Source organism: Anarhichas minor, unplaced genomic scaffold (assembly GCF_050575085.1).
Source record: "Anarhichas minor isolate MPS153535 unplaced genomic scaffold, ASM5057508v1 ptg000021l, whole genome shotgun sequence".
NCBI lineage: Eukaryota > Metazoa > Chordata > Actinopteri > Perciformes > Anarhichadidae > Anarhichas > Anarhichas minor.
Genome location: NW_027466467.1, coordinates 3472116 through 3497634, shown reverse-complemented (window position 1 = coordinate 3497634; position 25519 = coordinate 3472116). Strand labels below are relative to the sequence as shown.

Genomic DNA, 25519 nt, shown 5'->3' with positions numbered 1-25519 from the left:
TACTGTAGGGGACGACCGAATTCATGGGGCCCCTTTAAGGAAAGGGGCGTAACCCTGGTGACAGGGGGGGTTAAAGGGTGGCAGGAAGTGAAGGTGAAAACATGTTTTGTATGGATGGAAATAAACGGCCACAAGGTGCAGCCAAAGGGAATACTCGCCTCGTTGTTTCTTTCCACGCTCCTACATTGGTGACCCTGACGTGATCCCGTGGTTTCACACATCTCCTCACGATGGTAGACCGAACCACTCGTTGGCCAGAAGCTGTCCCATTGTCATCAACAACGGCAGATGAGGTGGCTCGGGCGTTTATTCAGGCTTGGGTCGCCAGGTTCGGAGCCCCAGCTGACGTTTCCTCGGACCGAGGCCCACAGTTTACATCAGAGCTTTGGAATACAGTTGCAGAAAGCCTAGGGGTGAAGCTCCATCGCACTACCGCCTACCACCCGCAGGCTAATGGGTTATGCGAGCGGTTCCACCGATCGATGAAAGCTGCTCTCCGGGCCAGCCTCAAAGACAACAGTTGGGTGGACAGGCTTCCGTGGGTCATGTTGGGGCTTAGGACAGCCCCCAAAGACGATCTGCAAGCTTCATCGGCTGAACTGGTTTATGGACAGCCACTGCGGGTCCCGGGGGAGTTTATCCCCAAAGTCACAGACCCTTGGTCTGCAACCCAGCAGCGGGAAACGCTCCTGGAAAAAGCCAGGCTGTTCAAACCAGTGCCCACGTCGCAGCACGGCCTTCCGCAGTCATACATCCCGTCCAGCCTCAAGTCAGCGGAGTATGTGTTCATTCGCCAGGACGGCCACCGTGGACCCTTTCAACCCCCCTACGTTGGGCCGTTTCGGGTGCTGGAGACCGGAGACAAAACCTGCAAGGTCGACATGGGCGGCAAGCTGGAGTATGTAGCGGTTGACCGCCTTAAACCAGCACATCTAGACCTGGACCAACCGGTACGGGTGGCTGAGCCCCCACGGCGGGGGCGGCCTCGTGCCCTCCCACCGCAGCACGACAGGACCCGGAGGCAGCCTTCAATGGTGGTCCTGCTTCCGGCCCCAGAGACACGGAGTCGGGCTGGTCGGTTGATCCGGGCCCCGACACATTAATGGTTGGGACTAATCTCGGGAGTTGGTGAATTCTGGGGGGAGGCATGTAGGGGACGACCGAATTCATGGGGCCCCTTTAAGGAAAGGGGCGTAACCCTGGTGACAGGGGGGGTTAAAGGGTGGCAGGAAGTGAAGGTGAAAACATGTTTTGTATGGATGGAAATAAACGGCCACAAGGTGCAGCCAAAGTGAATACTCGCCTCGTTGTTTCTTTCCACGCTCCTACAATACAATATTAATAAATACATATTACATTTATATAATGTTTACAATAAATGTATTATTATTGATGCATTTGACTGCATTGTTTATTTCTGTAATGTTGCAGCTGGTAAAGGACATTTTAATAACTTTATATATTATATAATTATATAATATTAATGGATAATTTATTTGTTGATCATATTTTGTATTAATAATCACAATTTGCTTAGTAACTAAAGTTATCAAATAAATGTTGTGTAGTATTAAGCACCACAAAGTTGTATTTAAGTACAGAGGTTGAGTAAATCTAAATGAGAGGGGCCATGATGAGGTCAACAACAGAGGGAGAGAAGAGGACAGCAGACTGAACTAAAGGGGAGTTTCTGTCTGCAGAAATGAAACTCAGCTCTGAACCAGGAAATGAAAGTGTTTGAGCTGCAGCTCGCTCAAAAGGGGACGACACACAGATAAGAGACACATCCTCACAGCGAGGACACAGAGACGCTTCACTGCAGACACGCTGGTCAGCCGGCCCGAAGATGAGGATGAAGATGAAGAGCATGCCGCGTTACGTTGTGATGGCGGTGATGTCAGCTTTGGCTGTCACAGCTACGACATGGCCAACAAAAGGTACCAACACACACATGCACACACTTTGGTTTTTTAATGACTTTTGGGGACATTACATTGATTTACATTTATTTCCTGGAGACTTACCAGAACCAGAACCAAACTAAAACACTTACACTCACCTTAAGCCAAGTCTTCACCCTAAAATGTGATGAATTATGTAATAAGGATATGGATACGGATGTGCATTTTGTCCCCATAAGAAAGGTAAGTCCCCACAATGTGACTGTGTAAACAGATTAATGTCCTCACAAGATGGGTAAAAAAAACACACACACACACACACACACACACACACACACACACACACACACACACACACACACACACACACACACACACACACACACACACACACACACACACACACACACACACACACACACACACACACACACACACACACACACACAGTTGAATTCATATTCAGTTTTTTTTACTGTTGGACATGTTGCACACTGTGAGATCCTCTGGATAAAGGTGTCGTCTAAGTTTGATTTAGTTTTGTTTGTATAACTTGCATTTAAGTTATTTGAGATATTTAAAAAATGTGGGTGTGCGTCTGTCAGGGTCTGTGTGTGTGTCTGTTTGTGTGTGTGTTGGGAAACAGGAAACAAACCCTGGTTCAGGTTCAGCGTCAAAGCACAAACTTCTGTGACCCAGTTCTACACTTCATACTGAGCTCTCAGCACATTTTCATGTTATTTAAAGGAGTGTGGAGCATTTAGCGGGATCTATTGGCAGAAATTGATTATGATATCAATAACTTTGTTGTCTTTAGTGTATAATCACCTGCAAATAAAGACCGTTGTGTTTTCGTGAGATTAGAATGAGCAGTTTGTTTCTAGGGGGCCGTGTTTCTACAGTAGCCCAGAACGGACTTCATAGTGCTATTTGTGTTTTTGACCATAATTCTTCTCCCTACACGTTCAGCACAATACAGTAGTTTCAGTGGGTTGCAATCTGAAACCTTACCACTAGATGTCGCCAGATCCTGCGTAGTGGACCTTTAAATAATTTAATTAATATGTAGTGTTTTCACCCTGGAAATAAATTGTATGCAGACTAAAAACATGATGATGGAGAATGCATTCAAAATAATTAAACACAAAGAACCTCGGCAGTAAATATATCTTTGGAAAATACAGTTTCCCTCATCCACTCCCGACACTACTTGTTTGTTTCCCTTGTTCTGATTATTCCACTGTTGTAGAAACTCATCAAACAAAACTAAGTAGAGTGTAATTATGAAATTATTAAAATGTGATGAATTCAGCTCAGTTTGATTCCAAACTGTACATAGTCTTTTTTATTATGTAAAGGTTTCTATTATTTATTTTCTAATTATTAATTAACCCCAATCAGTTTTTACAATGTGAACGCTGTATGAACAGCCTGGTTTGAGGGACGTTTGATAAAAACTCCTGTTTTAGGACATTTAATATGACACTTAATATTTGTGATCCGTTTTTTGAACATTTACATCTTCAGTAGGAACCAAGAGACTCCGAGCTCAGAGCCAGAGAGAGAAGTCAGGAAAGGTTGAGAGACGGACTAACACGTTGTTGCTTTTGGTCTTCTCATGGGATTTGTTGACAATAACAAAATTGTAGTCCATCTTATGCTTTCATGATTTAACGAGACAAACAATTCTAATTAACAGAATGTACTGTATTGTATGGTGTGAGGGTGCATGAGTGAAAAGGAGATTTAATATAATGCTGGTTTGTGTGGTTTCTTTTCCTCTTTCTTCCTCCAGAAACACCTGGACTAAGTTTAAACGGGAAGATGTTCACTTTGTCTCGTGATAGAGGAGGAATATCCTTCTATCCACCCAATTATCCTTACTCCTCAACCACCAACCGTCCCTACTACACCACCAACCGTCCCTACTACACCACCACCACCCGACCCTGGACGACCACCACCACCCGTCCCTACTACACCACCACCACCCGACCCTGGACCACCACCACCCGTCCCACCCACCGTCCCACCACCACCCGTCACTGGACCACCACCACCCGTCCCACCCCCCGTCCCACCCGTCACTGGACCCCCCGTCCCACCACCTATCCCTGGTCCACAGCACCTGTGACTAGAGGTGAGTACATTCACAAACCACATAACTAAACAGAAACACCAGTGTCGGGTTCTGAAAACCAAATGTTACTTTAATTAACGGACAGGTTTGCTCTCGTGTTCTCCTGATAAGAAGTGGTGGTATTAAATTAACTCATTTACATGCTTGTTTGTTGAGGATGTTCTTCATTACGTTTTGCAGATTGAAGCTGCATTAAGTGATTTCTGACCACAGGAGGGAGATAGACTTAAAGAGTAATTTAACTAAATCATCGTATTCATTATACTATATTTTTTTTGTCAGACTGTCAGTTTATTCTGATTCAATTCTATTTTTTTTTTTTTTTTTTTTACAGAAAAAATGAATTCTTTCCTTCAGACCCAAAAACCTGTAAAAATAAAAGGCTGGCTAATACCACCATAAAACTTTAACTTTATTCATTTATTTTTGGGAATAATTCAAGATTTATTTCATGGATTTTTTCCCAGTAAAATGCAGCAAGACAAAATAAGGATTAAAGTCGAGCAAATATATAAAGACGAAACTAGACAATTAGCAAGCATTGTTATAAGTATTTAAAGATACAGGTTATCCGCTACAGCCATAAGTTATCAGCACCAGAGATCTAAGTTGATGTTTCATGTCTCTGTCATTGTTTTGTGTCTCTTTGTGGTTGTTTTGTCTTGTTGTAGTTGTTTTGTGTGTCTTTGTGGTCCTTTTGTGTATTTCTGTCTCTTTGTGGTTGTTTTGTGTTGGCAGGAAGCTAATCAAAGCTAACTGAAGGAAACATTTTGTATCAACATAACAATAAAACATTTATATTTCAATATGAAGCCAAAACATAACATAACATATCTACAAAAACGTAGTTCTATATCTATTGACTGCACTATTTACTTTCGTCTGTTTCTTTTTTATTTAATGCGCTACAACAACCAAACAACTGTTCGTTTTACAAAACGTAATTTGTCAATCAACACTGTCCATGTGACTCCTGCAGGTGTGTCTGTGTGTCTGCGTTACCTGGCCGAAAGCGTCTCCTCACTCTTCACACTCAGTCCATCCAGCAGAGTCCCTTTGCAGTTTGATGTCGGTAATGCTGGGTCGTATGTGCTGTCCTTTACAAGATACGGATACTACAGCCTGTACTTTCAACCTAACATAAAGTTCTGGCCAAACATTGGACCGGACATCTGGAACAGAGTCTGCTTCACTGTGGACTCCATGAAGAAAGTGGCCCAGGTGTTTAGTGGCTCAAACATCAGCATCAGGAAGATGCTGCCCCTTCAGGTGAGAACAAAGCAGCACATACTGGAGCAAAATGTACTTGTTTTGCATTTTTGTAGCTTCAGCCCGTAGACTGTAAATAAGAAGTGGAGGTAGTCGTCGTGGCGTCACCCATTGGTTTGTGAACTGTAGTTTTGAAGCCTCGAGTTCGGAATTTTTGCGGTCGCCATCTTGTTTTTTTGCAACTAGTGAATGGAAGTGACCATATATGGACTGCAGAGGGGTGATGCCGTGGTAGAGACGCCGTATGCGGCTCTGACAGCAACCTGTCAATCACAGTAAGCCCCCCCCCCAAAGCATCCCCTGCTTTATGGTCTGTTTGACTCTAAATGGACCATAATGTACTAAATGAACATCATGTTGTATTAAATAAGACTTGAAACTAGAGATTGAGACCATAAACTCATGTTTACAATGTTTACTGAGGTAATAAATCAAGAGAGAAGTAGTAATTTTCTCATAGACAACCAGAGGAGTCGCCCCCTGATGGCCATTAGAGAGAATGCAAGTTTCAGTAATGATGAGTGATGTAATTCTTACATCAACAATTTATTTTTCAGTCCCCTTTGATGGTGCCAATTTTTTTTTTGTGCGTTCATGGGTAAAGTCAGAGGGATCGGACAATGTAGACTGTAATAAAAACAATTTAGTTTGTCAAGTGCACGATGCAACATATCAGACTCTCTACTGGTCCGACAAACTCATTTTACTGCAATAAAGTGAGTGAAAACTGTATCTCATTAAATTAAACAATTTGTAGTTGAAAAAAGGTAATGAACCACAATATATTTTTATCACGATACTACTTAGTTGTAAGTGTCGTGATGATGTCCTGGAGTCCCACCCTGTTAAACACGTCCCAACGCAGCCCCCTGTCTTGTTTTAACTTTGGGCTGTTTTTCGTCTTTATCCGTTTTTGGCCCAAAGACAGAAATATCAGAAATATGCTTGCGTTTTGTATAATTTATTAAATTGCACATTTACATGTTTCTGTTTCATAAACCTTAAAAATTGTGGAGGTGGGGAGAGCCTGATTTCCACTGCCAGTTATTCACAAAATAACTGCATATGTATCAGATTGAGTACATTAAGGTCTCACTACAATAAGAAATCACTTGACAATAATAATATCGGACAAACTCTTGTTAAATTTTGTCTGCAGTCATCTTTAATCTTCATTATTGTCTCTAATATTATCTGTCTTCTCTCTCTGTGTGTGTGTGTGTGTGTGTGTGTGTGTGTGTGTGTGTGTGTGTGTGTGTGTGTGTGTTCAGTATGTCTGGTCAGGTGAGCCTGTGATGGATTTTTCAGGTTTTGACGGTCAGTTGACAGACGTCCAGATTTGGGATTATCCTCTCAGCTACAGAGAAGTCTTCAACTACATGACCAGCGGCGTCTACGCGTAAGTGTGTGTGTGTCCAGTTTTGAAATATGTGAGCGTTCTCTATATAGCTTGTTTTTGACTATTATGACACGCAGAATTCAGATGGAGGGCAGGAAGTGAAGAACCTATATATATATATATATATATATATATATATATATATATATATATATATATATATATATATATATATATATATATATATATAATGCGCAAATTGGAAATGGACAGTGAATACATAAAAGGGTTGGTTGAACCTGCGCGCAGCAGCTATCGCCAGAAAATAGAAACACATATTGGATGTGATCCCTATGAAGAAGAGAGATTTCTGTCTGTCGCCGTCTCTCTGTGAGTTTTTGTTTTTTCGGGACTCGAAAGTAGCCCTCCATTTGATCGGGAACAGCTCAAACCAGACGCATTATTGCTGCAGTATTGAACCTGCCTCCAGCTGCCTGCCCTCCATCTGCAGAGAACCTATAGGACCACAATGTTATTTTATCATTCACTGTCCTGTCATATATCATTATTATTTATAATAATTTGAAACGATATTAATAGTTGTTGATGTTATTTTATCGTTATTATATTCATGTTTTTTATAAACTTGTTATAAATCCACTATTTGTTTTGCTGTTCTTAGGCCGTACCAAGGCTCCGCCCTCTCCTGGTCCTACATCAGCTACTCCCCCAGAGGACAAACACTATTAGAGGACACCTTTGAGTTGCAGGGGAGACAGCCAATCAGCAACAGGAGGGGAAAGAAAGGGCGTCGACCAAAGGGAGGGAAGACCAGGACGTTTTACAACGTCTGGGAGAGTAATAGTGAGCAGCTTTAATGAAACACGCCTCTGTTCCTCTGTTCCTCATTCGATAACGAAGAATTCACAAAAGTCAATCAAGCAATGATTAATCATGAATGAAATTCAAACTACTACCGATTACTGATTTTTTAGTACGTGATGACATTATTATGACAAACTCGTCTCAGTAACGAACCCTGTGTGATTATTCTTCAAGTTGAACTGACACGCTTCACTTGATGTTCTCGTTTAACATGTATTCGCTTCCTTCATTTTTCACGTTATTATAAAACAATAAAGAGATGGCTGACACAATGTCGTTACTGATTGTACATTTTATATAAGAAGCAGCTGGGCGGTCAGACCCCGTTGTGCCATCGAGGAACAGTTCACCATTTGAAACATGTTTATTCGCATAGAAGATGGATATTTGTCCTCATCAGGGGTTGAAATAATTATCCATGTTCACTCACTTTCTGGTTCAATTTGAGTCTCATGATACGATGGAGTCTGTTACAGCATTTGGAATACAACAATAAGTCTTCATTACTATTTTTATTTACCAGTTATTTTTAATTTTATTACACTAAATTACTACATTATATTCCTTAAAAAACTCATTCTAATACCCAGACTTTACTCTAAACGCATTTTAAAACAATATTTTCATAACACGTTTTCAAAATAGTTGCTTTTGATTACATGGTCACATGTCTGTAGTTAAAAGCAAGTATACCTTAAACTGTAAACCTTAAACCTGCATTCTCTCTAATGGCCACCAGGGGGCGACTCCTCTGGTTGTATAGAAGTCTATGAGAAAATGACTCTACTTCGCTCTTGATTTATTACCTCAGTAAACATTGTAAACATGAGTTTATGGTCTCAATCTCTAGTTTCAAGTCTTCTTCAATACATCAATGTTCATTGATATTGATCAAGGTGACATTCACCTTGTTCCAAGTCACAATAAAGTTAACATACAACTCTGATAATAATTATCATAATTATCTTTTAATTGGCTTACAAACAAAAGAAACAACCTGTCGGCCATCATGTGAAGAACACGCTTCTGATCAACACTGTTTGTTAAACCTGTCGTCCGTCCGGCTGTGGGCGTGGTTCAGAGGAGTGGTCACATGGCTCAGTAAAAACACAGAGATCGTGAGCGTCAATGCAGCTAAATGTGTGTAGCGATGCAACATAAGCAGCTTGTATTAGCGGATGTTGACATTTTGAATTTGTAGTGTCTTATTATTGATGTTAATGTTATATATACATATATAGCATATCTATTATAAATATTTGATTATGCTGTTGGGTTCACAGCTGGCAAACATTTTATCTGGAAACTAACTAAGTACATTTACCCAAGTACTATACTGAAGTACAATTTGAAGGTACTTTACTGAGGTACTTTACACTACAATTCAGAGGGAAACATTTTTATTTTTAATCCTCTACATTTATTCAATACCTTTACTTAGTTTGCAGATTCAGATTAATAATACAAAATATAATAAATAATGATGTATTATTATAGATTAAGATAAAAAATAACTTTATTGATTTCTGGGGACTCAGCAGTAAATAAAGTAATTAAAATGAGCTCCACCTTTAAATACACACATTCATCAATAATTATGATTCCATATTATAATATACATGTTTCTGATCTGCATATTGAGCACAGTTATTTTAGTTTCTTTGAGTATACTTTGATATCTAACACTAGTATTTCTACACAGAAAGTCTCAGCCATAAGTTTTTGGCATAAACATGTTTTTAATTCTTAAATTTACCGAAACCGTTCCCTAGCTGACATGAGCCGACATTTTAGATCATAATCCGTGATTCTGTCCAATATCAATGCTTTCTGGGCGTCTTCATTACATTATAGTCACATTTTATTAATGTTAAAATGAAACAGTTTCAGTGTCTTGACAGCAAAAAAACTACAAATTCAAAATGTCAACTTGTCGCAACAACATTATTCTAGGACAGATAAATAAGCATTATATGGAGCTGTTCTTATTTATATCTCTGTATTTAGACATCGGTCGCAATAGCAAAATAATTATTGTACATCATCGTATCTGGGCCGTCATTTCACTTTACACCATTATGTACAAAACTCTTAATTCTCTACAGAGTGAAATGTGAGAACAGCCCTCCGTTAAAAAAATGTTAAATTGTTAAAATAAGTTGTTATTTTTACAAATATAAAACTTACATGGTTGCCCAACAACCAGCACACATTTGAGTTATTCTTCTTTACAACAATCTGCTGGACAAAGTATTCATACAACATGTGTTACGCGACGGCTTCAAGGAAACAAACAAAAACACAATCCATGCGTCTGAAAAGACATTTTCAAACGAGTGATATTCTGAGATGTTTCACCAACAACACTTTTAGAAAACGCTACAAAGTTATTGTCATTTAAAACTCTGAAATAACTGAATAACTGAATACATTTAATGATCTGTTATTGCTTTGAATAAAGATGGTTTTGTTCGTTTTGTTTACATTTTCTTTTTTGGGGTCCAAGAATTCTTTTGTGAATTCAAATAAAGTCAGAAGCTTTTAGTTTCAATTATATCTTTTGTGGCCGAGAACAGTTTAAACAATTGAAATAAAGGATCAAAGTCACATTATTGTTCTTTTGAAGGACTTGATTCTGGCGACGTAGCTCAAAGCCGTCACTGAAATGACCAGAAACCAATAAATCAATATAAAAATGTATCGTCTGAAGACAATCTGCAGTTAATGAGATAAAACATGCTGCCAATTGATGCAGTGCTAGTTAACCCTTTATTAGAAGATTCCTTTTAGTTTCTCTGTGACTTTGTCGGTTTTTAGTTTCAACGATGCATCCGTGTCGTTCACTTGCTCATCAGAAAACACGTAAAAACAGACTTCAGCCATATTTCTTTTTGAGGTCTGAAGGCAACACAGAGGATCCTGAGCAGGAGGATCGATGGCCGTCAGAAGTTGTTGTTCTTCAGCGGAGTAAGTTTAGTTTAGTGTGAGAACAATCGTTGAGCTGCAGCTGAAAGACGCTCTTATTATCTTTACAGGAACCAGATTGAGACGAACTCATCGAGTCCTTGGTTCTCCTTCCTGTAAGGCACCGGCATCGTTTTAAAAAAGATGAGTTAAAACAGAGCTGGCTGTAGTGTTTGTTTAACGCACACAAGCCACCAGTCGGTCACCAATCACCTGAAAACACGCTGGTTTTTGGACAGTTTGGACTTTCTTGTAATTTTCTTCGAGTCTCACAGAAGCTCAGAATCAGGTGAAAATCAGTGACGCACAGGTTTTGGATTCAGTCTTCAGAAAATGATTCACACCAACATTTCTGAACATTTCAGGACATTTTGAATGTTTCCCTCATGCTGTTACGATGGGCTACACAAAGCCCATGTGACACTAATACAGGGACGTGATTGGCTAATGAGCGCAAGAGACAAGAGTCGTTTTACTGCATCGACAGTTATTACAGGGTCGCTGGTGCTTAATGCTCTCTGTGCGTTTTATTAGTTAGTATAGCAGTTCAACTTAATCATAAAGCACTGCTTGGCTCTGCTCGGCTCAGTTTGTTTGCATAAAAACGTGTGTGTGTGTGTGTGTGTGTGTGTGTGTGTGTGAAGGGCACACTGGTCCAGTTAGTGATGAAGTGCACTTCTTTTAAAAACGTGAAAAAAAACCTCCAAAGTCAGTTCCACCGGACTGCAGTAGTCCATCGCCAAAGTAAAGATTAAAAAACGCCAGGAGGCTAAAGAGCTGAGGGTCACAGGTCAGCTGGGTTCTTCTTCCTGCTCTTACCTTCAAGGCGAAGACGAGTCCGTCTGCCACACAAAGGCTCAGATGAAGCTCTTGTACCCGAGCGGCATGCCGAAAGAGCAACGCTGTGACGAATCAAGCGCTTCCTTTTCCTTTCCTCATAACGTCTCTGTGACGGGAAAAAACACAACACCTCCTCAATTCTGTTTCACCTCCTGAAAACTCTTCGGAGGAGTTTATGTCGTCACATGATCACCGAGACGAGAGCGACGGTCTGAATCCCTCTGAGCTGCTACCGGAGACGTTTGGGTAAAAAAATAATAATGAAGAACTGAAGTTGGATGAACAAAAATTGTGCTGTGTGCTTCCCATGTTAGAACCAGAAGAGGTCCTCAAACTGGGGCCCAGTCTGGGAGGAGACCCACTACCCCCCAAACTTTAAAACAAGCTCAGACTGGGGTAAGAGTTGCAGACTGGGGGTCAGGGAGTGGAGGGCTTGTGGAGGATGCCCTGCAGGTCCTCTGGTAAGGCCAGGATCACGGCCTCTATGTGGGCCCTCAGCTTGGCCACAGTCCCCGGACACACCGGCAGCTGCTCCCTCTCCGCCTGAGTCTGCAGGAGAGAACGTTCAGACACAATATTCGTTATTCTTTTAAATCCACAGTCAGACACTCACATATTAGCTCATATTTTCTATTAACGATCAGCAGATTTGGGATAAAACTAGAATGGTCCTTTGACTGCAGTGGTAAAGGAAGAGCACCGGTAGTATCACTGGTACATGTAGCAGCTGGAGTGTACTTGTATCAGTACTCAGGTTTAGTACGAGCAATAGTTACAACAGTACGAGTAGTGATCCAAGTTAATATGCGTGGTCCTTGCAGCAGTATAGATAGTAGTAGTGTATTAGTACTAGTAGACTAATGTATTAACCAGAATAAAATACTTATTGTTCTGGAAATTCTGTTTGGAATTTTTATTTTTATTTCTCTAAAGTGATAAAATACTTTGTCGTACTAATAGTACTGTTACTGGTACCAGTACTCAGTTTAACTAGTAGCAGCTGCTTTAGTTCAACATGATATTAAAATATTAATCAACTTTTTTTTTATTTTCAAACACAATTGTAAAAAGTACATCACAAATATAGCAGCAGTAGTTGTGGTCTTAGCAATAGTAATGAAAGTATGAGCACTAGTAGTAATACTCGTAGTAGCAGTAGTAGTAGTAGTAGTAGTAGTAGTAGTAATAGAAGTAGAAGTACTAGTAATAGCAGCGGATGAGTTTGTACCAGTTTATCTTTCAGCTTCAGAACCAGATCAACTGTCTCCACCTCAGAGTGCTGCTGGACTCTCTGCTGCAGATCCTAAAGACACAGAGAGACAGACAGGTAGAGACAGACACAGAGAGACAGAGACAGAGAGACAGACACAGACACAGAGAGACAGACAGGTAGAGACAGACACACAGAGGCAGAGACAGAGAGACAGACACAGACACAGAGAGACAGACAGGTAGAGACAGACACACAGAGGCAGAGACAGAGAGACAGACACAGAGAGACAGACACACAGACAGGATGAGACATGTCCAAGCCTAAATAAATGAAGACACCCTCCATTCATTTACATCGTTACTGGTTTCCACCATATTGATATTTGTGCTTCCATCATAAGGAAGTAAGTGAGCTACGTAGTTCAACGGCGTCTTTCTTTCTGTTGTGATTGTGTTTGTTGTTATTTCCTACTTTGTTGTTCTGTAGACTTACAGAAAGTTAATACCCTTAAAAGTCCAGCTACGAACAACATGGATTAAACATTTGTGGCTGTTTTTATGTATCTATAATTCACATTCAATGCCTGTTAGTTATATATCGTCCGGCCGGCTCGGTCTGCTCTGTGCAACCGCATCATGGCTCCGTCAAAACATATATTTTTACAGCTGTGCCCGGTGTAATCCAGAGGTGAGAGAACAATTTGGGGCAAAACGTGTCAACTGATTTAGTCAGATAGGCCCCAACAACTTGAAAAGTCTGGGAAAAAGTCTGAAACATCAGTTCAGGTTTACAGAACGACTCTGACTGCATCTGATCTTCACACTCCCTCCCTCCCTCCCTCCCTCCCTCCTCACCTCCTCACACAGCGCCTCCAGGTGCAGAGCCTCCAGTTTCTGGGTCATCTCTCTCCTCCTGTTGCGGAACCAGCCGTCAAAGTTGGCAGACTTGAGGAAATTCCTTCAGACGCAGAAAAACAAAAAACCCCAATCATGATGAGTCCACATGAGGCTGATGTGCATTAATGTGTTGCTCTGCTATCAAAAGTCATGGTGGTAAAGTTAGATGTGAATAGTGTTTATAACACATGCTGGGTTGGTTAGTGTTGTGTTTACCGGTAGAGTCCAATCCAGTCTCCTTTCAGTCTGGACGTGAGCTGAGGTCCGGCCTTCTCCAGCGTCTTCATGAAGTCCTGCTGGATGAACGGTCGCAGCTGAGGAGGACTCTTCCAGGGACTGATGGACTTCTGGAGAGGCATCAGACTGGCCACATACCGCTCCTGTGACACACACACACACACACACACACACACACACACACACACACACACACACACACACACACACACACACACACACACACACACACACACACACACACACACACACACACACACACACACACACACACACACACACTTAAATAACTTCAGAATCAGCTTTATTGTCAAGTAAGTTTTCACATACAGTGAAAGGAACGTTTTGTTTTGCTCGTCATGTATTTGTTGTGTTACAACTGAAGTTCGTTTTGCATCAACTGTGTCGTATAATGACAATAAAGGATTCTTGAATATTAAAAAGGACACATTTTCCTTGGTAATTTGATGCATAACAATAAACATATATTTTGACAAACAAGACAAGAACAAAACCATCTTGATAAACTTAAAGATAAAATGAAAATCCTCGCTTGTTACCAGTGGAATCATGAAGCTCTGCGTCAGTTCTAAAAAGTAGCGTCGAAGAATTGCATTTTGGGCCGCTGAGGGTCTCTTCTGCTGGACACCCTGGAAAACAGACAAATAAAATATCATCATTAAATAAAAACATCTTCATTATCAAACACTAAACTGCTCTCAGTTTTCCACATTTTGAAGCAGCAAACAATCGACGTTGGGGAGTCGCGATGCTTCTAGTTCAAGTACACTTCTCAGTAGAAGTTTGGTAGCATTTAAAAAACTACGAAGAACAAAAACCTTTCTCAAAGCTTCTCTCATTTCATAAATTATGGTCCCATTTAGAGTAAAATACACCATAGTTAGGGCGGGGCTAACTTGTGATTGACAGGTCGCTACCACGATGTTGTCCGGTCTGGGAGTTGTCCGTGTTTTCGTCTTACAACTTTAATCCTTTCACGGAGTGTTTTCAGTTCATGAAAGTTAACAGTAACATTGTGGTCTCCTATAAATGTCTTATTCGTCTTCTGTCACTTCTGGCTGCAAAAAGCCAAGATGGCGACGGCCAAAGGCCAGAACCCGAGGCTTCATAAGAACAGTCCACAAACCAATGGGTGACCTCACGGTGACTACGTCCACTTCTTGTATACAGTCTTTGTTGTTACCCCCATGAAGTTTAATGGAAAATGGCTCCAATCAGTCAATCAATAAAACGAGTTCAGACGTGTGCAGCGCATTGACCGGTTCTTACCTTCTGAAGCTGTTTGATGATTTCTTCATCTTTGTTGAGATACGGCTTATATGCAGTGTACACACCTGTAAAACACACACACACACACACACGCACACACGCACACACGCACACATGCACGCACACACACACACACGCACACACGCACACACACACACACGCACACACACACACACACAGTCAGTGTTCAGCTGGTCTGACAGTGACTGAAGTGAAGTCGAGAATCGGCAGCCTCATAACTGTGGATGTGAGCTTGTGAGAGAGCTGCAGGTCGGCTCTGTGAGGTGCTTCACATTAAAAACAAAGAAGCACCGATACTGAGAAATAAACACGGAGGCTGTGAAGCATTTACCAGGTTTGGAGTCCAGAGTTTTGAGGTTTTTCAGTTTCTTGACTTTCATCTGCTTGGCCATCTCTCCTGAGAGGAGCAGACAGATGGAGAGAGGAAAGACCAGACATGTTTTTACAATGCGTCACCTGATGTCTGACTTACAGCTGAACAGTAATTCAGCATCACATGTACTGTATATTCAGATCCTTCACTCAAAGCTACTACAAGGAACTTTCATTTGGTGTTGGTTTTGGCGGTCCCTGTGGACAAAAGCGGTAGTGTCTCCGAGCACCAGAGTCTCTTTAGAAAACCTGCTACGTTGCAGCAGCAGGGTCTGACAGTCTGTGGTAGTGGACTGCATCGCAATGCAAGGTTTTTGAACATTTGTCTTTTATCAACTGAAGACAAACATCACATTCCACCAGCAGCAGTGTCACCCACCTGCTTGCTTCATGTCTCCGATGCGGATGATGTGCGGCCAGTGCTGCAGGGTTTTAGCAAAGAAGGGATTGGTCACTCCCAGAATGACCGACGGCCTGAAGACGGAGAGAGAACAGAGAGAGACGCAACAATTATCAACTCAGACGAACACTAACGAATCTCTGTTCGCAGTTACAGCAACAAAAAGGAGCCAGAAGCTAACGTGAGCAAGACCACCTTAAATATTTTAGAGGAATTATGACTACAGAGAGTGGTCAGATCTTTACAGTGTTTTTACGTTAATCTTGGTTAATATGCACAGCTGCAAGTAAACTGGAAAATACATTCTCATTAGCCAAGTAAACAACTTCATAAGAATATTGTCCTTTCCGAAATAAGGTAAAACTTGACTTGCTCAAGGGCCACACAGATGTTCTGGTTCGTCTTTACTCACGGAGCCTGAGTCCTGGTCGTGTACTCCTTAAACTCGCTGTCGTGGATGGTGAAGTACGGCCGGAAGTCACTGCAGAAACGCAGAGGAGAGATACAGCTGTGGAGGGAGAAGGGAGAGAGAGAGAGAGAGAGAGAGAGAGAGAGAGAGAGAGAGAGAGAGAGAGAGAGAGAGAGAGAGAGAGAGACATCTTTATTGTTTGAAGACTTTCGAGACGTTGAAATCTCAACTTAAGATATGTCACATGTTCTCCGTGACTTAAAGACATAAAGTCAGAACACATTGAATTTTACATAACATAACCTGACCTGCCCCCCCCCCCTCCCCCTCACCTGACCAACGCCAGCACGGTGTCCGACGACTCGGCTGGCGACGGCGCCATGACGACGAGTGCCTCCCCCAGCAACACCAACTCCCACAACATCTGGATGTGGAAGAAGACCGGATAGAAACACCTGGAGAAGGAGAGAAGTTGAGGTTTAGAGTTTATAGTCTCTTTATAGTGACGCTGTTCACACAGATTTACTTCACTTTCTTCAGCACAACTCATCTTCTCTGGTGGATTTTCACAAAAGTATTAAAATGACCTGAAAACATAAGATTCATAAGAAGACCATCTTACTGGAGTAGATGGCTGATCATCTTCTTTGGACATGGGAACATTAGACTGAAGAGTCTGTCTCAGTGGAGACTTTTATTATTGGTCTTTATTTGACAAATTATTCTGAATACACATTGTTTCCAAATCCTCTTCGTTACGTCTAGTTTTAGTTCTTCCTTTGATGAAGGACAAAATAAAGAAATAACCCTGAAGGTGAGCAGTCAGCTGTTATTATATTAAGTCAACACGGTGATGCTGCAAACCTTTCCATAATCAGCGTGACTATTCATGACGGTCACACTGACCCTGTGAGTTCTGTGAATACGGACACTAACTAAACAAATAAACAATCACGTTTTATAAACACAAACTGAATATTGAAAAGCAGACGTTTAAGGAAACTTCCGTCTTTATTTTCTCCCGTACAAAAAAATAATATATTTTGGCAGGTTTAAAAAGAAAGGTGGTTTGGTTCACAAGGCGCATGAACATCCTCGAAAAAAAAAAAGAAAAAAAAAAAAATTTAACGGTGGCGCGTCGAACACCCTGATGTGTTACCCAAGCGCTGCAACTACGGCAGCAGAGAAGGGCCACTCTTTGTGCTGCTTTTTGATGAACAGAAGAATGTATTTAAACCTGTTTAATACTCGAAAATACGCTCGATGTTACCGTCACTGCCCTAACCCGTCCAGAGTAACAGAGATAAGGATGGTGATCCAACATCTAACATTTTACGCTTGCATGCTGTAAAATGCGACAGGAATGTACTAGAACATCCCGGTACTTTTGGAAAACTGTATTTGACATACTATGTACTGGGATCTGGCAGTACGGTGGTATCGGTGTCTTTCAACCCCCGAAAACCGAAGCAAAACTGCTGCACACCTGTTTTCAGAGGCAGCGGCAGCAGAGAGAAGTGCTGCAGTACTGCCCTCAAACAGCAGGCGGTGACAGAAGCTGGTGTGTCGTGTGGAAGGAAAAAACAGCTGCAGGTCTCACCTGAAGAGGTCCACTTCATGGATGGTCGGGAGCACGATGGACACCTGACTGTCACTCTGGAAGCAAGCACATAATCACGTTTTCAATGCAAATTAATCAAAACATTATATTTAATATTAATATATTCTGTATGCGTTTGCGTGTGGTCACCTGAGCCGACTGGACCAGCTGGGAGGTTCCTGGTTTGTCGTAGCAGGTCGGGATTCTAATCTGCAGCAGCACACAGATTATTAGTGAGAGTATGAACTCTACACTGCTTCTGAAGGCTTTCATCAAACGTAGGACGGTAGCGTACAAGTCATAGTTGTTTTTCATCCAGGTGATTCTTTACACGAGCACACAGTCAAAGTATTGTGAGCATCAAATTACTCGTTTTATGCTCCAAAATGTTATTTTTATTGAAATGTACACTTTGTTGGTCAATCAAATTCTTAGATCCCAGGCTCCCCCCCAATGTGCTCTTACGGATATATATTTAAAAAAATGTATAAAGAGAAATCATGTAAGTGGAACAACAATGTACAGCACCAAAAATATTTAAATATAAAGTTTAAAAAGACTACAACAACAAGTAAAAGGGAAAAGGGAAAATGAATAATGATGGTTTCACTTTGAAGTTGCAGAGCGCTGCTTTGACAAGTCACACTGAAACACCTACTGACGCCTACCCAGTGAGTGAGTGTGTGTGTGTGTGTGTGTGTGTGTGTACCTTGATGACCACGCCCATAATGGGAAGCGTGAGAATTCGTCCCGGATGGGGCGTCGGCCAGCGGTCTATGTCATTACAAGCTGTCAATCAAACACACAAACAGTGATCTGGATCAGAATAGATCAAAGCTGTGGCCGCTCAGAGCTTTACAGAGAGAAAGTAAATAAAGTTTATCTACACACACTCAATGCAGTCTAATACAACTGTCTGTACAACTGCTCTGCAACAAATCCCACTTTCATGAAGTTGTGTTTATTTAACGATTCAGTTTCAGTTCAAACATTTTCAGAAACATGTTGAGAGAAGTTTATACATCACTAAAACTATAACTGTAGTTTACAAGGAGAGAGAAAAAATGAACAAGATTAAGTATAAAAACACTTACTCACACAGACAGACAGGTAGAGAGACAGACTGGAGGTAGAGTAACAGACAGACAGGTAGATAGGTAGATAGGTTGGGACAGATGGTAGGGAGGGAGAGAGAGACAGCCTGGTAGATAGAGAGAGACAGGTAGTTGAGGTAGTCAGACAGACAGGCAGGTAGAGAGACAGACAGGTAGTTGAGGTAGTCACACTGACCAGCCTCCAGACAGGGTTCCTGTTTCTCAAAGTATTCTGGAGCCATGATCTTCAACAGGGAGTGGAAGAAGGTCACGTAAGGCAGCTTACTGATCAGGACCAGAGACTAAACGCACACACACACACACACACACACACACATCAATAAACATACTTAAAGATTTAATACCATCAGTAATTATGATATAATTATTATTATAGCAGTCTGGCTCTGACCTTCTGGAAGTATCCTCTTTTCAGGGATTTGTCTCGCACCTGACGGAAGTACACGTAACCATAGTAATGGCCCTGTTCCCTCTGAGAGAGAGAGAGAGAGACACACACACACACACACACACACACACACACACACACACACACACACACACACACACACACACACACACACACACACACACACACACACCTGAGTTTTATGTCACTAAACCAGACGGTGGGTGAGTGAGAGAGTCTGTATGTGCGTGTGGGTGTGTTAGTGTGTGTGTGTACGTGTGTGCGTCCTGACCTTCAGACAGGGCGGTGCGTCCCGGTCGTTGGTCTCAAGGAAGCAGCCGAGTGACGACTTCCTGTTTGAAACCTGACGAAAGCGGAAGCAGAACTGCGTGTCGCCAAGGCAACCTGTAAACAACAACAGAGTGATGTTGTTGTGATGCTATTATTTCCTCTCGTTTGGACGATTGTAATTCTCCCTAAATGTCTGAGAATAAACCTTTACTCCTGTAAAGAACAGAGTGATGACTACAGACAGTTCAACTTCTGAAACAAGAGCAAATGTTCAGAAGAAGACAGTCAACTGTCTGACGTCACACAGGAGACCAAATACTCAGCTGCAGTTACTGCTCATCACCACAGGGGGCCGCCAAAGAGCAACGAAACAGAGATCTTTAAAGATAAAAGTTATCCCAATTATAATAATATAATAATCCCAATGTCCCCCAATATAAAGCCTTAAACCCTGAGTGTGAGAGGCTGCAAGGGGCATACAATGCTATTATTTTATACTTTTTATCTATCTTATCTTATCTATCTTTAATCCTTAATGTTTGAGTAAGGCAGGCTGAACACACATGTGCCATCCTCTTTGTTTACCTTTTCTTTTAACGTCTCCATGGTTCCCCGTGTTTAACGTCACATTGCTATGAATTGTGGGTAATCCCCTGAGGCAAAATCTACAGAAATGCGGGCTTACGGAAAGTGTCCATAAAGGGCATAAAATGTCTGCGAGAGACTTAAAACACTCGACGATTTGACGGTGCGATGGCCCGAAACCCTCACGGACTTTACGGTAATGTGTGTGTGTGTGTGTGGAGGTTTGGATCGGGTCTGAACCTCCACCCTCTGAAGTCTGAGGTTAAATATGAAGCCAGTTCACTGCAGCTACTTCTGCAATTCAAAAAGTGGAAGTTATAGAAAACTGTTTTGCTTTGATTCAGAAGTGTTTTTCTTTTGATTTTAAATGTCGACTCAGTGTCTTCCTGGTTTCCTCCTAAATTTTCGGGACAAACAGGAAGAGGAAGCAGGAAAAAAAAAGACGAAACAGGAAGCGCCCGATGAGTCACCGACCGGCCTTTAATCTCTGCATGACCTCCAGCAGTCACACCAGGAGAGTGTGAGAAGGAAAGTTAGAGTGATAAACACGCCACATACAACACACACACACACACACACACACACACACACACACACACACACACACACACACACACACACACTCTCTTTAAAGCATTCCACTTCATAGGACACACACACACACACACACTTCCTAGAGCTCAGCCAAGACTCCATGACATCATGCGGTCGTGTTGCGTTCGAGGCCACCCAGCGTGAAACGAGCCCTCAGACGCTCTGACTCTCGGTCTGAACCTCTTCATTACATGTGTGTGTTTCTGTTCTCTTTGTGAGTCACTGCATCTGAAGCTGGGATCCAGCTGGACGCAGCGAAGAGAAGAAGAAGAAGACTTCATCATCACAGAATGAAACGCAGGAGGTTTGTAAGAACTGTGTCCGTATTTTCATGAATCACAAGATGTTTGATTTGTGGATAAAGTGGCTGAAATAATAATCTTAATATTCATGATCACAAATATTACATTTTAGGATTTTAAGAATTTCTGGATTGGTTGTTGTCATTATCTGAATCCTATTTTCATAATTCATTATTCAAAATAAACCGATTGGTCTGAAATACTAAAGTTTAAAACAATTTGTGTAATTGACTTTGAGCTGTAAATACAGGGTTTAATAAAAGGTAAATAAAGAGTTTAAAGTTAAAGTCTATGTTGAGGTCTTTAGGGTCAAAGGTCTTCAGGTGGGAAATCCAAAAACACTCTTTTCAATATAGCGAGCACCTTCAGAATTTATTAAATCTTATTTCTGTTGCTGTTTTGGTTCTGTTCCCACCTCTAACACTCCTCAGCTCTCTCTCCGTCTGATGTGGACGTTTACGCCCACGGATTAGAGCTGAGTCAGCACTTTGACCTCAGTCCCTGTTTCACTTTAACTCTTGTGTGCCGGAGAACACAGCCAAAGCACACACCTGCAGAGAAACACACAAGTGATTCCACATAGGTGTGTGTGTGTGTGTGTGAACTAATCCCTAAACCACTTTATCTCTCAGTCTAGCATTACACTAATGACAAGGACAATTTTCAGAATGGTCCCCTGACCTCGTCTGCAGCGCCAAACAATTATAATTAAAACACAAATTAAAAAGGCGACGACTGAAACCGGAGCTTCCAGGTGATGTTCCAGAAACAAGAGAATCTCTTCAGGATTCACATTTGCAGAATTATAAATTAGTAAAAAAAACAAAAACCAAGCCCTGCTCTATTTATCTGACAGGTGCAAACCGAAGGGTTAAAGGTCGCCAGCATCGGTAATTCTAGACCGGTGGTGAGTTTGTGTCTGTTGGGAAAAGTGGCCGAAAAGACGCCGATTGGTGGAGACTGAACTGGAGGCAAAATGAATTATAAAAAATGTAATCCACCATCATAAGACCAGCGTAGAAGAGAAAGGAGACATGTTGATGCTGCTGCTGTGTTCACTGATGTGTATGCTGCAAATATGGCTGCTGATTATTGAATATCTTTATTATTTTATCAAGTGTGTTTTGTTTTCATCTTATTTTCCCTGTTTTTATCTTCCTTCTATCTCCATTTTCTTTGTTGGAAAACACTTTGTGTTGCATGTTTTGTATGATGAGAGGTGTTATACAAATAATGTTTATTACTATTATTATTACCAGCATGATACAACTCTGAAACCACCTTGACGTCGCAACTTCAAAATCTAAAAAACAACACATTCACCGCTCTTAACGCACAGCTTGGCCAGAGCTGTGGAGGTGAGGAGACAGGAACTCACCTGAGTTGGAGTCGGGGAAGGAAAGGTAGCAGATGCTTGTTTTCTGAAAGAGAAACAGATTTAGTTTGTTTTTCGTCCACGTTATCGTGTCATCTCAGGTTGATTCAGTGACGCAAATGAAACACAACTGATAGGAAACAGAAGGAATTTAAGGATTATAATGAAGAACTTCTACGATGTTCTACGATTTAGTGTACATCGTTTACCGGCAGCATGTGACGGCTGTATTTAAGCATGTTAAATATCTTAAAAATGAACGTAGTTAAAATCCTCACCTCTTTCTCTGACAGCTTCGAATGATGAGGATAAATAACCTGGAAGACACATGAACAGAGTTACCACACAGCTCATCAGCCCACTTCTAAAAGCTCTGTTCAGCTCCTGAGAAACAGAAACATCAGCACTTTCTGTCACCTGGTCCAATACTTTATGTCACCAAATTATAATAAAACACATTTTTATTTTGTGCTTAGATATTTTGTTATAACTGTTTTGTGGACTGGCTAGTTTTTTCAGTATAACAAGTATAAAGGGGATGCAAATTTTTATATCATATTATTTTTTGTGTGATTAATTCATTGTACTTTTTATCATTGAATAAATATCTAGATAACATAATAATAATAATAATAATAATAATAACGCCATAAAGGTAATAAGTGAAATGTGTTCAAAGCAGAGAACTGATCACTGTAAACTACTAAAAGTTCAAATGTCTGGTCAGACTTTGTAGTTTTGTTAACTTACTCTTTAATAAGATGTTGGAAATCATAAGTTATGGCTTCAAGGAACTTGAGATAAAGTTATAATGATCTGACTGCACATTATTTTGCAGAGACAGAAGCATTTCAGAAACTACTTTATTCAACCAGAAAAATCAAAAAAACAAACACTTAAGATGAAAAATAATAATAATTTTAAGTTTTTGTGTTGCTCAGTTCCTTAGAGAAAGTGAAAGACTTGCAGGATCCTGAACCCAGATCAACCGGTGTTTGTTGTGTTGGATTCAAAACATCCAATGCCACTGATGCCTTGCTCAACTCCTCGAGTTTAAGGCCTAAAAGTTTACAGCAAGTTTACAACAAAACTACCTCCATTTGAGATAGCAGCTGAGCTGATGCTGTTGGAACAGACTAACTCCAGGGAAGAGACAACACACACCATTCACCCAGACTACGATAAACTATATTATTAGGTAATGACATCGTTATTCTGCAGCTATGCTGTTCCTCTACATCCTCTATATCTGTGTGTTTACACACACACACGTCAGCACTGTTAAGACCAAAGAACAACAGGGAACATTGAGATGTTTATGTGCTCCTCTCCAGGAAGTAGTCTGAGCCCTTTAATAACTGCTAACCTAAGCTTTTTTTTTTTAGCTACAATCTAGAAGAGTTTTCCCCCGGAGGATCATGCATTCTGCCTCTCACCTCCACCGCCTGTCCGAGCTCCAGGTCGAAGCCGACCACGCAGATGCAGTGCAGCCAGGTGGAGAAGCGGTCCCAGGGCAGCAGCAGAGCCTCCTCCGGCTCGTCCTCGCCTCCGGGCCCGGGAGGAAGCGTTATCTCCTCGGCCGGAGAGATGCTGCTAGCGTCCTGGTCGTCCAGGTCCTCCGGCTCTTCGACCATCTCCTCCGGGCCTTGTAGAGCCATGGCTGGCGACGGCTCGACACGTAACGTGCACTCGGAAAGGCTCCGGAGAACGCTAACGGTTGTTTTTTTGTTGACTGGTATGTCGAGTTAGTGCTCAGGTTACAACAACATAAGGCGAGCAGAGCTACGGAAAGTAGCTAGCTAGCTAGCAGTTAGCACAGGAGCAGGGGAGCGTACGTATACGACGTGATGATGTGACGTCATCGCGTAAGGTCGTCCCCGGCACTGGGTTGTGTTCAAGTGAATTCATTTTATGAGACGTTCAGTGTCTTCTGTTTATCATCAGCATTGGGAAATAATATGTATGTCAAACTTTTGACTTTCTAAATCATAATAAGATTGTTGCAGCAGAAATACAGATAAATAGAAAAAATAAAGGAAATAAATAATAAGACGTAGGTCTTTGTAAAAATATGTAATATGAATAGAAAATAAAAAAATAGAGCATATGGAGACAAAATAGCGAGGTAAAATGTTTTTTAAGATGATAAAATAATTCTAAGGAATAACCTCATTGAGAGCAGATTATTTATCTTTCAAAACACTTTTCAACCACAATTAAGGACAAAATAAATAAACCTAAAATTATTTCTATCATACCATACACACTTTAATGTGTTCACTTTTTTAAAAGAAAACCATTTCATCAACACAAACAAATTACAATGTCCTGTTACTCATTTCAACAGTCCACAATTATATCAGTCTCGTTAAACAAGTGTCAATAGTCCAATGTGTGTGTGTGTGTGTGTGTGTGTCAGAACTAGAATTCATAAAACTGTTAAACCTTTACTGACATGTTGTTACTTTAAAACGTATTTATTGTAAAGTCCCTTCTGTTTCCACTCTGACCTTTTTGTCGTATTTCAATATATTCAATATTTCATCTATATTCTGCTGCTATCAATTGAGTGAATTACTGCTTTAATTACAGCCCGACTCTAAAGTGTGATTCAGGAAAAAAAGGAGTAAATCAGCTTTATCTAAATCCTCTAAAAGCTCCATCGTTGAACAAACAGATGGATGAAACAGAGTGGGGGTGCTCATAGAGAGGAGGGGTACAAACACCCTGTTGATTGTGACACAAACCCACCGTAGTGCAGGTAAACATACGCAAATCTATCACATTTAGTTCCTATAAATGTAACTATATTTGTTAAATGACCCACACTGTATTACAGTATACTAATAGTAAATATAATACTAACCTAGTGTGTATATTATCTATCTGTTCCGTATGGTTTTTATACCCCTAGTCCTGAGAAAAACGATATTTAATTAATGGTTAAAATGACAAAATACACTTGAGTTTACAGTAGAAATACAAATATAATGTATATCAATACATATTAAACAAATATGTGAAATATGTAGAGACAAATGAATTAATCTTAATTTAACAATAAATATGATGACACGATTAAACAATATCACA

General features: G+C 41.0%; 2 protein-coding genes across 2 annotated transcripts; one reads left to right on the top strand and one right to left on the bottom strand.

Moving 5' to 3' along the window:
- The first annotated feature begins 1758 nt into the window (after nucleotides 1-1758).
- LOC142954572 (uncharacterized) lies at nucleotides 1759-7806 on the top strand. Its single transcript, XM_076095666.1, has 5 exons — nucleotides 1759-1937; nucleotides 3697-4041; nucleotides 5021-5310; nucleotides 6582-6709; nucleotides 7332-7806. The coding sequence occupies exons 1-5, from the start codon at nucleotides 1847-1849 to the stop codon at nucleotides 7525-7527; spliced, it is 1050 nt and encodes a 349-aa protein (XP_075951781.1). The 5' UTR covers nucleotides 1759-1846; the 3' UTR covers nucleotides 7528-7806.
- A 674-nt stretch (nucleotides 7807-8480) lies between these two features.
- On the bottom strand, nucleotides 8481-24261 carry dennd6a (DENN/MADD domain containing 6A). Its single transcript, XM_076095665.1, has 19 exons — nucleotides 23863-24261; nucleotides 22705-22743; nucleotides 22430-22472; nucleotides 19572-19684; nucleotides 19283-19363; nucleotides 19067-19172; nucleotides 18486-18565; nucleotides 17927-17986; nucleotides 17777-17832; nucleotides 16509-16631; nucleotides 16180-16275; nucleotides 15747-15841; nucleotides 15327-15392; nucleotides 14975-15039; nucleotides 14245-14334; nucleotides 13664-13827; nucleotides 13406-13508; nucleotides 12567-12641; nucleotides 8481-11887 (listed from the first exon to the last, which is right to left on the bottom strand). The coding sequence occupies exons 1-19, from the start codon at nucleotides 24082-24084 to the stop codon at nucleotides 11756-11758; spliced, it is 1809 nt and encodes a 602-aa protein (XP_075951780.1). The 5' UTR covers nucleotides 24085-24261; the 3' UTR covers nucleotides 8481-11755.
- Nucleotides 24262-25519: the final 1258 nt, after the last annotated feature.